This window comes from Melanostigma gelatinosum (genome assembly GCF_949748355.1).
Source record: "Melanostigma gelatinosum genome assembly, chromosome: 6".
Lineage (NCBI taxonomy): Eukaryota > Metazoa > Chordata > Actinopteri > Perciformes > Zoarcidae > Melanostigma > Melanostigma gelatinosum.
Window position 1 is genome coordinate 11132001 of NC_136639.1, and position 14451 is coordinate 11146451.

At 42.7% G+C, this 14451-nt stretch overlaps 1 protein-coding gene across 1 annotated transcript; it reads left to right on the forward strand.

Annotated features, from left to right (window-relative positions):
- Positions 1-10087: 10087 nt before the first annotated feature.
- Positions 10088-11733, forward strand: aplnra (apelin receptor a). Its single transcript, XM_079270971.1, has one exon. It carries the CDS (start codon positions 10108-10110, stop codon positions 11194-11196), a length of 1089 nt encoding a protein of 362 aa, XP_079127097.1. The 5' UTR covers positions 10088-10107; the 3' UTR covers positions 11197-11733.
- The last annotated feature ends 2718 nt before the right edge of the window (positions 11734-14451 follow it).

Here is a 14451-nt window from a genome sequence, read left to right on the forward strand (position 1 = left end):
AACTTTTACTAAAGTGCAACAGAAAGCGTAATCTTTCGGGACTAACCCGCAGAGCAAGGGTCACCCACAAGGCCAACCCTCGTTGATAAAGGCGTACCACCCTAAACAAAGACCAACAAAGGCAGGAAGGGCTGAGCCGTTGAACCCTACAGCCATAGCATCAATCGTATGTATAGTGTCAGTGCAGTATGATGGGTATGTTTTTCCTGTTTAAGTATTCCTCTCTCAGGGAATTCTCACTCTGAGAGCAAAAACTTGGGGTCTGCAGGGCAATGTAAACACTCTCAAATCACGGCTCTGATGTGCCTATTGTGACATCAGAAATGGAAAGGTGTGATTGTTGTGGTAGGCCATTGTCACACACTTGTTGCAAATAAAGGAAGACATTGGATAAACACAAGAGGGAGGGTCCTGGTTTTTAGCATAATGGTGCACACGTTTGAAAAATAACATTCCCCAAAGAATTCATAGAACTTAAGCGAGACGTTTCGGATGCTAACTGTCACACCTCCACAGTCAACCCAACTGCTGCATGACGTGCAAAGTCTCGTCAGGATACCAGATTTGGAAGAGTCAGAGTTGCTAACGTGGTTCTAGACTCTTCAAGTGTTAACCACATTGAGGCACGGTAATATATGCAATTAGTTGCAGAAAAAACATTGTTGAAACTCAGCCTATGTTGCTCTGCTGTTTTGTGAATGTACCTGGCTGTCTCAGTTGGAAAGAAGAGATTGTGTATCAAGATGGTTCTTCCAGATTGCTCCACAATATTACTGCCATATGGAAGCCATGCATATGACAAAGTAACTGCAAAGACTTGTAAGGAGGCATGAGATCAAAGCATATTTCATATCTAGGTCAGCATTGGCCACAGCTATTCCTTACACTGTACTATACACTTCTTATTAATGCTCAGTATCACATCTTGATACTGTATATGGACTACTACTCAATATAGGGAAGGTTGTCACATTTGAGTGATGTTTAACTCAATGCTGTGCAGTGTTTTTTGTGGTGGTTAGCAGTAGATTAAAGAGGAGACACTGTTAGGGCAGGAGGGATGTGGTCTGCAGCTGTTTGTTTCAGCTAAATCAAAGTGTAGGGTGCAAACCTTTGGCTTCATAAGCCATCGCATATGCTGGCATCATGGCCACCCTGACACCCAGCTCATAGAACAACCTGGTAGCTCAAAGGATCAGGCTGCATGCTGTATTATGAGCATGGATAGTTTTAGAGTTGAAAAAGTATTCTTAAAGTTAGAAGTGTCTTTTTCATTCATTTAAATGCAAGAGGTCCTAAATCCCTCAGCTGTGTTTCAAACCCCTAAATCCTTGGAGCCAGATGAAGTGCAACAACATGTGTTGAGTTTCGAGTATTGGGATCAACCCATTTTGAAAGCTTAAATAGTCCAGGGCTTTGTCCAAATATTTTCTTAGAGTCCCGGCTTCTTTTTGGAGGCACTTAGCCTTCCCACACTGGGCTCAGAAGAGTGGCACATGTCTTTGACGTTGACTTTAGGCCTGTTTTGGGATCGTTAAAGGCCAATTTGTCAGCATTCAACACAGGGCAGACAGTGGGATGTGTTTCAAGGGGCCTCACATCTGGACCTTTTGTGTTTTAACAGGGTCCCGCTTCCTCTTTTAGAAACCTGAAGTACATGTATAATGGGAAGGCCACGTTCCACAGCCAGTTGGTCTCGTTTCATTAGCACGCTTTGGCCACGGACTCTTCCTCAAATACAAACTACGCCTAATGGCCCAATCCTACCTTTCTTCCCTCAGTCACATACTGTGATAATAATCATCAGTTGTAATGAGTTAATGTAAAGATCAGCTGCTCCTGAAGGGAAAAGAAACGTATTATTGTGGGGAAAGCCTTGTAGAGTTTAACACGAGTTGTACAGTAAGCAGAGATGGAGAGACGGGCAAGACGAGACCAAGGTCTGGTCTGGCAATCAATCGCTTTGAGGGCAGCTTGATTAAAGGAAATGGACGGAGTGGAAACTTTGAATGTGTGTTTTCAGTCGTGTTTTCAGCCTGTCTGGGTGATAGCAACAGCAAAACAGATGCTGAAAGAATTAGGGCAAGTTGGAGGATGTTTTTACTCCCACTCTGAGCCCCCTCCCCTCCCCTCCTTGTGATTGCACAGCAAAGTTGTCGACAGAGTGTTAAAGTTGATTTTATTGTTTGACTCCTTAAAGCGGTTGTTAGTTTTTAAAGGAGCCGTCGCTTCTAGCTGCAGACCAGTTGAGAGCAGACAGCCTAAAAAAAGACCAGTCCCTGCTAAGGCACAGTGTGGAGTGGTGGGATCTACTCAGGCACAAATGCAGTTTCAAGTCGTACAATTGGTTTTATGATGGTACGATTGTCCTTCTTCATTTTAAATTATATATATGTACTTGGCCTTCCGAGAAACAATTTTCAGTTTGAGACTATATCGCTATTACTGAACAGCAACTAGTGTTAATGACAAGGTAATGGCACATTACATTTGTCTGCATTTACCAAGATTATCCGAATTTAGTTGCTTTCAAGAATATCTGCAAAATAAAATGCAATTTAATGCAGGTTTCCATCCACAACAGTTATGTGAATATAAGGAGATGTGCGCTTCAAGATAAACTCTTGGTGGCGTTTTGTATTAATTTGAGAAACTTGAGAGTCTCCTCATTGAACAAAAGAGGAGACTCTGAAAAATTTGTTTACATTTTTTCTGTTGGATGAAAACAAAGTTTAAAGTCACCGAATACTAATACAAAAACCATTAGTGCCAGATCCACATCTTTTAAATGAAATTAATCCGAAGTGTTAATACTTTTCCGTGATAGACTTAGCAAACGCATTTTTCTCTCTGCCAGTGCATAAAGACTGTCAGTTTTGGTTTGCGTTTCAATTCGGTGGGAAAAAGTTCACTTACACTCGGATTCCTCAAGGATATTGTGAAAGTCCAACCATATTTTCTCAAGTAATGGCAGCTAATCTAGCTAAATTTGAACCACCACAAGGAAGTCAAATTCTACTTTATGTAGACGATATTTTGATATTCAAAAACTCAAGAGTTATGCAAAGATACTCTTGTACTACTAAAATCCCTTTGTGAGCAGGGACATAAAGTAAGCAAAAACAAACTGCAACTGTGGAAAGAAAAAGTAAAATACTTAGCCTATGATCGATCTAAAAATGCCCGATCACGAGATGAGAAAAGAAAATAAGCCATTTTGAAGGCACCACAACCGCAAACAAAGAGACAAATTATGTCATTTTTAGGAATGACTCATTTCTGCAGAAGCTGGGTTCCAAATTATGCTGAGACTCTATATCCCGTATCAAAATTGATTCATGATAAGCCTAGATGCAGTACAGTTGCCTAGGAAAGTAGCAGTCTGTAAATGCACAGCACATACAACAGGAATTGACCCCATTTCCCCCACTTGGTGTCGAGTAGACACGTATGAAGGAGGCCCACGATGCACACACACCCTGTGGTTTGTTTGCTCTGAACAGAAGGACAGACAGCCTCACTGATTTACAGTTTGTTGCTGTCTGTCAAACAGCTGACAGATGGGTAAAACAGTGCTGCCTCCGACACACTGTCGCCATTCTTAGATGCTTTGCAGTTTCACCAGTGGCAAGAATGCTGAGGACCGCTCCCTATAGAGGTTAAGTTTGATGGGAAGGTTAACAGCTCCCATAAAAGTGTAACAGTAGAGCATACACTGTGTTGTGTTGTACCTGTGATGACCATTCAACCTGCTAAATATCCTGTTAAAGGATATTTACACACTGAAACCGAACGATAACTACATTGTAAATAAACGCAGCTGCTCACATTTGAAAAGGGCTTTTTAAAACTCATGGAAAAACATTGTCATACGTGGTCCTGAAATAAGAACAAAAATGTAACACAGGGCTTGTCTGTGGACGTCATTTTGTGTGTAAATCTTTTAAGATATTAATAGTCTAGATATTCCCGACATGCTCATACTGTGTGAACCAACTTGTTTCTTATTTTAGCAGTTTTTCTAAAGGGCTCCAGTGTTTGGTTGGCCATTTAACTGCCATGAACCTGTTTGTGCTTTTTGTGCGCTGCTGCATAGAGCACATTTGTAGTCCTTTAAATCATATAACGAGTAAATTTGGATTAAAAGTTAACAATTAAAGCCCACTGATTGTCTGAGATTTTAGTTTATGGTTTTGCTCACCCAGCATTTCTGTCAGGGGCTCCGTCCTGGCCTTTCTCAGTGCCAGTCAGGTCTGTGGCAGCTCTTTCATTCCTGTCCTGAAGGAAATGATCATATAACAGATAAAAGTTCCGCTCAGACTTCGTGAGACTTTAAATGAAAAGTCTGCAACGCACCTGGTTTTCACATGAGCTGCTGTTTGGGACTTCTCATAACAGGATAGGATTTAGGTTTCTGTGTCTGTAGTTTAAAGGGAAACAGGCCAAAATCATCCAGACATTTCCTCTCAGAATACATCTACTGCCTGAACAATTAAGAATAAGCATCCAGCTTTAAAGGATCAGCCAGGTTATCTTAAAAGCAGACCAGATAATTGATTTTGAATATCATGTTAACGCTCCAGTAAGATGTAACTGTGGAAGGATAGACTTATTTCCTCCTAATTGAGCCACAGGGTTTTTGTTTTGTCAGGAGATTTTGGGCCAAATGGAGTCGGATTCCTGCAGATCTCCTGGGATGATGGGAGGGCCGGGCTGGAGTCTAGCAGAGCCTGCAGATCCCAGCAGTCCCCCCGGCTCCTTAATCCCTGTCATTAACTCTACTACACAGAAAGAACTGGCCTGCCTGCCAGCCACTACCCTCTCATCAGCCCTGTCTTTTGTCCCTTTATTTCTTACCTCACATCCTCTCTTTCATTAGACTCATCTCCCGCTTCTTTATTTTCTCCTGTGTTATTGTTCCTACGGTTTCTACGGGATTTCCTTCCTTATCTTCCCCCGTGAGTGCAGGTGAAACATAAATCTTAAGTGTTTCGCCTACACACTTAAAAAGAAGAACTGAACTGATAAAAACAATTAGAGAATAACTACAGTTTACCGTAAGCAGCTAGAAAATAATCTGACCGAAGCATCTCAGTTGGAGAGGACAAACGGTCCTATTATAGCACATCCTGTGGTGCTGGACGCTTTTGTCCAGTGACACACACACACACACACAAACACTCACACACAGTGTAGTGGGGAGAGGATGGGTCCGGGGGTGGTCCAGAGTCCTGAGAAAGGAGAGGGGAAACACCTTGTGACCCTCTTGTTCCTGACCAAGCAACTGGAGACAACAAGGATGGACGAGAGAGCACCGCTGGGCAGCTGCCTTGATTTGGGTCAATCAGTTGTTGTTGGCTAACATTTGACATCGTGATTAGCTGCTTAAATTTGATGCATTCATGAAGTGTTAAAAGCATTTTCATCAGGTGGAAAAAAAAGGCCAAATTTTAACTAATTGAGGCTGCATTGGATGTCAAAATAATCCTGTCCTAGTGTGTGTGTGTGTGTTTGAGTGTGTGTGTGTTTTGTTTTAATTTCTTGGCAGACGTGCAATAAGGAAAGTAGATAAGTCATAAATAAACAGTCAGACTTTTGTCTCTTGTGGCAACAACAGTAATCAGCTTGCAAACACTGCTGTAGTTTTGCTCTGGCTGGGCCATGTTTGGGTTTTGATATGGATGTCGAAGCCAACTATCTCCCAGACACAGACAGCACGACTTCTGCTGCAGATAAAGTCTCCATCCAAGGAAAACATTGCTTTGATGCACGCACATGTCCAGTTTACTTACACCAAAATAAGTGTTAAAAATGCATACATCTGGATGGATTTACTTCTTCATACTGCAGCCTCAGCTATATGGGAAGCAACAAGCTCAACAACAGCGAGAAGCTAGTGCATGAAAGTACTCCACTGGTTTAGCATTGTCGGACTCACGATGGAGTGTCATTGTGAGTCGAGTAGCAAAATCAATGCAGCAGAACCGAACATCCAGAATCCACACATTCTTCTTTCTTGTCACAACCTGGCACCTACATTACCCACAATGCAACTCGACTGCAGCAGCAGAGGTTTTTTTTTAAAATACATTTTTATTTTATTTTGTTTTAGTCAATATTCTTTGAGTTTTAGTGCACCATATAAGTCATAAAGGTGCATTTGACTATATGGACAGAAATACTGTAATAATTTAATAGTAAAAATAATAAGTTTTTGTTGTAAATTTGTAGATTAGATCACCGTTTTGAATATCTTCAGAGTTAAGTTATTAATGTTGAAAGCATCTGTTTCATTGTAATCTGAGATGCATGATGGCATTTTAAAAAGCCCTCTAACTGCAGGTGCATTGGTCATTAGTGCTTAGAGCGACAAAAATGAAACAATGAAGCAGCTTTATCAGCTCAAACGTTTCTCATGACCGGGTGGAGGTCTCTATTCAGTTCAATGCTGAAGTCAAGAGGCGGCAGATGCGGGAGAAAGATAGCTGCTTGTGACCTCGAGCTTAAGGGTTTAATTAGGCACATGCAGCACAGCACAATGCCTTCTGGAAGTTATTTACAGAACTTTCCATTTCACACTATGAGGATGTATATTATCCTTGTGCTTTCTTGTGAGATTTGATTTCTTTTTGCATTGGAAATGCAGACACGAAGAAGCAAATTGTCAAGCAGGAATAGCAGACACAACAGCCAGTGATCCTCAGACAAACTTCAGTTTGACAAGCTGCTCTGCCAATTAGTAAACCCCTCAGCTGGAGCAGTGCCCTCGCACATCTGAGGGTGTGGCACTGGCTCCACGGCACAGGAGTGCGATGTCGTCTGACACAGCAAAGTCGGCACTTAGCGGGCTGACGTGAAAGGTCTGCGGCTGTGGCTCACAGTTAGTTTTAAGATTGGATGGAAACACAAATCGGTGTCCATTATGAGTTATTGATATCTCTATTCCGCATAAAGTGTTTTCAGCAGGGACGGTGCGCGCTTAGGGACCAACCTTGTCTCTTTAAATGATACCACACTGTGACCCTAGACACCCTTTGGACTTGGTCCCTTGGTGCCTCAGCATGATTTGTGAGGCCTGGGGTCTGCTGTATCGGCCACAAATCAAGGAGGCGAGAGGAGGATCTGTGTGCCGCCATCAATTTTTACACTTCAAACAAACCTCAGGTCCCAGATTACACCTTCAATCACTTATCTCCACCTCTGACTAGACTGGAGCTGACATGAGTCCATTGAAAACGTCCCCCAAGTCGCCTTTCATCGACTCCAGTGAACTCAGTAAAGATGAGTATCACAAACCTCCCTCTCTTTAAAAATATCAGCTGCTACAAATCATATAATAACAGTGACTTTCCATCGTAGGGCTGCATAAGTATCCATGGTATCCCTCAACTCAAAATACAGCTGATGGTCAGAGTGAGATAGAAGCAGTCATATCACAGCAACAGGGCAATTACAGCAGATCAAAAGCATTCACAGCTGTGGCAGGGACACATCTGTGGTCCAGACCTACAGTGAAAACCCTGTGACACAATGCAGCGATAGGTGACAAGGTAGCAATGGTGATATATGGGGTGTAAAGAAAATATGACACAAAATAAAAGCATGCCGTGACTTCTGGTCAAAACTGACATTGAATAAATTGCATCATAGCTGATGATCATCCTCCCAACCCCCAGTAAAACTGACTTTAGGATCAGCAGCAGGGCTTTATCTTGGCATATAAAGGCTCTGATTAACAAGTGAGGAGGTCCTCTGAAGATATCAAGATGGCGGTCTAATCTGACCATCTGTTTCTTATCTACTCACCTTTATTTTTTAAATTTGCTAATTTATTTGTCTAAGGGATACCGGGTCTGCAAGCAGCAGGCGGCCAATCCTCTCCCCGGGGAATGAGGTAGAGGTGGGATCCACCTGGTGTGTGTTTGTTTGTGTGTGTCTTTGTGTGTGGTTTTCTAAGATCAAGGATCACCTACAAGCGGAATAAGCATGGTGCATTTTTCTTTTACCGAAGCCAATCTGAGGAGGATCACTGCTTTCACTTTTTTTATTTGAACTTTGAATTTTTTGCCAGACAAATACAAAATCATGTAAACAGATGTCGTGCAGCAGTTGACTCTCCAGAGAAGAAACTGGGCGGCAACGTCTCCTCGTTGTTGAAAGAAAGATAAAGTCTCCATGCTATCTTAGATTCCCCTAAACTGGCTCTGAGTGCAGCACAATAACCGGTCAAGCTGATAAATGTGATCCAGAGAGAACTTCCTGAAAGCATTTACAGTAAAATAATCCACAGTGAGGATTTATGTAGTAGTAACTCTCTGTCATCACCACTAGGAGGCCCAGTTTTGGACAGATTATTACATTACATTACATTACAGTCATTTAGCAGATGCTTTTATCCAAAGCGACTTACAATTATTATCAAAGTTTATCCAAAACAAAGCTGCTGTAAATAATGCTCAGCACTGCCCAGACTTGTCCACTCTTTGTTTCACTGAATTTAATTAATTTGTGTTTGCTCAGATTGGTGCCGGTCAACAAATAGCATTATTTTGTGAGCTGATGAATTCCTATAATGCAGATTTCTATATTTCGGCTGGGTGTTAATCCTTTTCTCAACTTTTCCCATTTCTTGTAGTGGTTTGTTTTATTTTTGGACAGTTACTTATTTATATAATATACAAAATATAATGTTCCTTATGAGTTACACTGCATTTACTCCTAGCGCGATGCAATCAGCAGTTCAAAGAGCATGCGTCAACCAACACGCTCAATGAAAAGCATTTAGAAATAGACATTGTTAGCACAGTGATGGCGTCAATGTGTTTTTGTTTCAAACCGGTGCGTTTGCTTGTCCTTTTATCATGGAAATAAACCCCCAGACTTGAGAATTGAATTCACACATCCCTTGAGCTGCCCGCTGACGTTTAATCTTATCTTCAAACTGTTTGCAATTCACTGCCGATCTAATTACGTTGACATTTCAAGGCAACTAATCAAACTGGTATGGGATATTATTTCAGATTAAGTCTGCAACACATTTTTTTATCTGACAGTAACCTTTCGTTAATTGTCAATTTGGCGACAAAAGGAGACGAAAATGTGACCCATCCGATAGTTTGCATTTTTAACAGCCGTTTAAATTGTGATTGTGATGTAAAACGAGATACGTTGAAATGTCCAGACTTGTTCCGCACACTGAGCAACATCCACCTTTACCAACGAAGTCGCTGGTAAACTAATGCAGCGCTGGAGCGTTTTCATGCCGATTCAGAGATAAAAGATTTCTCAAGCGACAGCGAGACAGAGCAGCCAACAGGTCTGCGTCTGTCCGCTTTGTTTACATGATGTCATTTATTCACTCTGTCAACGGGAAAATACTGATTAAATCAACTGTTCGATGACATGATCACCATTATTATTGTTAGATTATTTCCATTGGTATTACAACGTGCCCGCGTTTTAAATTTAAAATGATGTAGGCTTTTTTAAATTAATATATGTTTGGTTTTTTTACAAGTAAAACAAGTAAAACACTTCAAAAATGCATTGACTTATCAGTTGATTGATTGATGAATGTCTCCTATTCACCAGCTGCAACTTCGATCAGACATCAGGGTGGGATCGAGTTTACAAATTCTTAATTGTGGGAAGTTACTGAACGTACTGAAGTTACGTTAATTGCATTTTCTTGAAAATTCCTTATAGATGGTTATTAATTTCGCATTGTCAAAAAAACATTGGTCAGAGGGTTTCACCTGCCACATCGGGGCTCCTCGTTCTTGGGCAGAGGGTTGGGCCCCGCCAGAGGAGGTGAGGGAGAGGAGGGGGGGGGGCTGAGGGATGCTTTACTGGGGGAGGAGGAGGGGGTCGTCCTGGGAGGGAACCAGGGGTGTGGAGGGCCGAGTTTAAAAAGGCAGACAGTCACTCACTCTCTCACACAATCTGCCCTCCTCCAACTCCTACCAGCAGTCAACTCAGCAGAACCTACAGCTCCTGTGATTCTCTGCTTTGGTTCACTTCTGAAGACTTGGAACTGTACAGGACTCAATCTTTTTTTTCCTGAGAACAAAGGATTTTTTTTTTTTTAAAGATCTTTTCCACTGCAGCATGGAGACCACCACGGGGGAATATGTTGATAACTATGACTACTATTATGACGACAATGAGACTGCCTGTGACTTCTCAGAGTGGGAGCCCTCTTACTCCCTCATCCCGGTCCTCTACATGCTCATCTTCATCCTGGGCCTGTCAGGTAACGGTGTGGTCATCTTCACCGTCTGGAGATCCAAATCGAAACGTCGGGCTGCAGATGTCTACATTGGGAACCTGGCCATTGCTGACCTCACCTTTGTTATAACCCTGCCTCTCTGGGCCGTGTACACAGCGCTGGGCTACCACTGGCCATTCGGTGTGGCTCTGTGCAAGATCAGCAGCTACGTTGTTCTGGTCAACATGTACGCCAGTGTTTTCTGCCTCACCTGCCTGAGCTTTGACCGCTACCTGGCCATCGTGCACTCTCTGTCCAGCAGCAGGCTGCGCTCCAGGGGCACCATGCTGGCGTCCTTGGGGGCTATTTGGGTCCTGTCCGGCCTGCTGGCTGTGCCCACGCTGCTCTTCCGCACCACTATGAACGACCAAAACAGCAACCGGACCACATGCGCCATGGACTTCAGCTTGGTCACCATGAACCAGAAGCACGATTACCTCTGGATCACTGGGCTCAGCCTGTCCTCCTCCGCCTTGGGTTTTCTCCTGCCGTTCTTGGCCATGACCATCTTCTACTGCTTCATCGGCTGCACCGTCACACGCCACTTCAACAACGTGCGCAAGGAGGACCAGAAGAAGAAGCGCCTGCTGAAGATCATCACCACACTTGTGGTGGTGTTTGCCTTCTGCTGGACTCCCTTCCACGTGCTAAAGAGCATGGATGCCCTCTCTTACCTGAACCTGGCCCCGAACTCCTGCGGCTTCCTGCGCTTCCTGCTTCTGGCTCACCCCTACGCTACCTGCCTGGCCTACGTCAACAGCTGCCTCAACCCGTTCTTGTACGCCTTCTTCGACCTGCGCTTTCGTTCCCAGTGTCTGTGCCTGCTCAACCTGAAGAAGGCTATACATGGCCAGATGAGCTCAATGTCCTCCACGCTCAGCGCCCAGACTCAGAAGTCAGAGATTCAGTCACTGGCCACCAAGGTGTAGAGGATAAAAGGAAAGGTGGAGCGTGGCTGCAGGCCGGTCCCAGCTCCAACCACTGGAACACTTGTGAAAAAAAAACTGAGATGATGAACTTTCACTGCTCACAGTCATGAAATCCATAATTTGTTCTTATTCTACAGCGAAAGATGTGGATGCTCTGTTTGTTGTGTGGATCTGCGCCAGCTGGCTGAGCTCCTTAGCTGCTTTTTTGTCCGTCAAATTCTCAGAGAAAAAAAAGTATTTTTTGTTTTGTCCTGCTCTGCAAAAGTCCTCATTTCCTATCATGGAAAGAGGGCAAAACTATGATTTTAGAAACTCACACTGATGTTGGGAATTGTAAATCAATTTACACAGAAATCTGTTTACACTGGATGAAACGTAAAGCTGTACAGTATTTTCATACCATAGCATTGTTTTTCTTGTTCAGATATATTGCTGTTTTGTTTTAGAAGCACTTGTTCGAAAGATATGTGAGCAGGGAAATCAAATAAAGCAGTGTCCTCTTTAAAGCTTGTTATTTTTGAAGGTAGAAGTCTACAGAAGGGGGGGGGCGCGTAAGAGGAGAGAAGGTGTTGCAGCTTAATTATATAGTTTGTCGAGAGGAGACGGGGGCAGACAGGCAGATGGCAGTTGACAAATGTTGTTGGGGAACAGGAACGGGGTGGGGTGGAGGGATATCGCAGTGTAGTCACAGCACTAAAAGAGGACAAAGGAACTCTGTCAATAAATGTTCCAATTTGATGTATATGTTTTATTTTTCGACATCACTGTAACTAACTACTGTATTAAAGATGTGTTCTATGAACCAGATTTACTAGATTTCTTGAGAGAGACTGTGTGTGTGTGTGTGTGTGTGTGTGTGTGTGTGTGTGTGTGTGTGTGTGTGTGTGTGTGTGTGTGTGTGTGAGTGAAGACCAAAATGCATACTTTTGTTAACACTTTTGAAAATGTTTTTTGAAAAAGGGGAGAAAGTTCCTATACTAAATGTAAATATTTGCACAAAAGTTGTATCTTTTGGAAATTAAACTCCTGCAGTTTAACAGCAGTTTCATTACACCGTCCTGTTATTCCAGTGTGAAGTATCTCCAGAGGGTTGAAGCTTTGTTATGAATGCTTTGCATTTGGTTTACACCTTCAGACTAATAGATCTCTAATCTCTGTTGATTCACGGCCAGTATCCAGACTGTAACCGGATTATGCAAAGTGACCGTCATCCTGAGTGTGTATTCAATACTCAGTTGTGACTTCCATCAGCTGTGGTACTTCAACTATTTGATGACACAGTCCTGTTGGTCACAATCACAGGATTTTGAATTTAATAGTGTTTATTGCCAGCAGATGGAGGTATTTCCAAATATTTTGAGTAATCTCTTTTTAGTTCAAGTTAAATCCATTTTAAGTACTTACAATTCATGTGAAACTATTAAAAAAAAAAAAAGTATCCGCAGGACGTAACGTCAACCGAACCCCACATGCTCACTGAATAATAGGGTCATTACCAATGAGTGACTCTTCTGAGGGATCCTTTGATTTGACAGTAATGAGCTCTGTTGGACATAATCACCGTTCAGAGATGGCGACAGCGGGGGTGGAAGTGGGACTCTAATCCTGGCAGAAGTCGGGACACCGAACAAGTCAATATTTGTCCCCGCTGACAATTGATTGCAGTTAGAGTGGTTTGTTGGGGTGCAGGGCGGGGGTGGGGGGGGGGGGGGGGGGAGGGCGTCTGACTGCAGATGGTCCAACACACTGAGCAGAGGGGCCTTTGCTCAGAAAAAGAGGAAAAATAGTGAACAAGGTGAGGAATATAGCTGCAGCTACACAACTATGTCTCGCATCGCACTCTAAAGTAACAACGTTATGTGAAATGGCGAGAATGTGAAGCCGCATGATTCACTTCGTCTTTGTGTGTGAGCGATCACATGTTACTTATTGTCCATTTGACAGCGGAGGAGCTTGAAGCGGATCACGGGATGGATGTGAGGGCCTCAGCCTGTTCATCACACGCAGACAGAAACAGGATTGCTTAAACACATAGTTGTTCTTATAGATGAGTCAGATGCCATTTGGACGGATTTATAAGCGAGAGCCCATAATACAGACTTTTAAAGCATCACTATAAGGACCGTGACAAAAGCATGCAGCCTTCATCTGGTTCGTCATTTGAAACGTATGACAATAAGACAGTGGAATCAGGGTGGAGTCAATCATGCATGCTGGACTGGCCAGACTTGTTGTCATTGAGATGAGCTGGGCTGACAGCTTGTCTGGCGCTGTTAGCCAGCAAGTCCACTTTGGGATAACTCACCCAGAATACCAGCTGAGCAAAGCACCGGGGGTGCACAGGGGACACCGCCAGCACAAACACAACAGTTGTGTAGGCCTCTGTATGCACATAAATGTGTTCGTGTGTGGCCTGTGTGGCCTGTTTGCGTGTATGGATGTTGGGGTGTGAGGGCTTTACAGTGTTCCCAAAGTATTCTTAGAGGGCGTTCAACCATGGTAACCCACTGGCACCTTAAATGTTATTTCTTCCTCATTAGGAGACTAGAGCATAAACATGCACATATTAATGTACTGGTTCTGACTGGTTACTTCTATTCACAAATACAACACATTGTGCGGGTAATTTAATCACATAAATGAGGTGCATTCACTGTTGTAATCCTCTTTTTTTGAGCTATCGTTTTGTTTTACTGTCTTTTATTTTATGGAGTTTCTGTCATATATAAAGATCAACCGATAATGTGATCCCTTTCATCTTACTGTAAAGAATAAGACGAGTGATATTCTACATTTTTGTTAATGTCAACAGTTAAAATCGACCAAAACCAACCAACGTCTGTCTTTCAATATTTTCCAACTTTCCTACAAGTATGTGGCTCTCAGTCCTGAAGGTGTACATCTGCAAGAACTGGTCTGAAATATGTAGTTTTATTTTCAAAATTGACGAAATAATTTCCGCTGAAAGTAGCTGGGCACTGTAGTTATTAGCAAATGTTACTTAAAAGGGAGCAAAGCATTTGAAGGGGACTATTTTCATTGATGTATTAATACACAGTTTGTTGTTCTAGTCAGTAATTGCAGCAGCAGAACAGTGTATGTGGGTCTGACTAAAACTAAACTATAATGCCCATGAAGGAAGGTAATAAAGGAACATTTCACCTGGTGCAACTGTGTGGTTCATCAATGCGTTTTAATAGTTTTGGACAACAATGGCACAGAGGAATCAGGCAATTTATTTCTGGTTTTGGATTA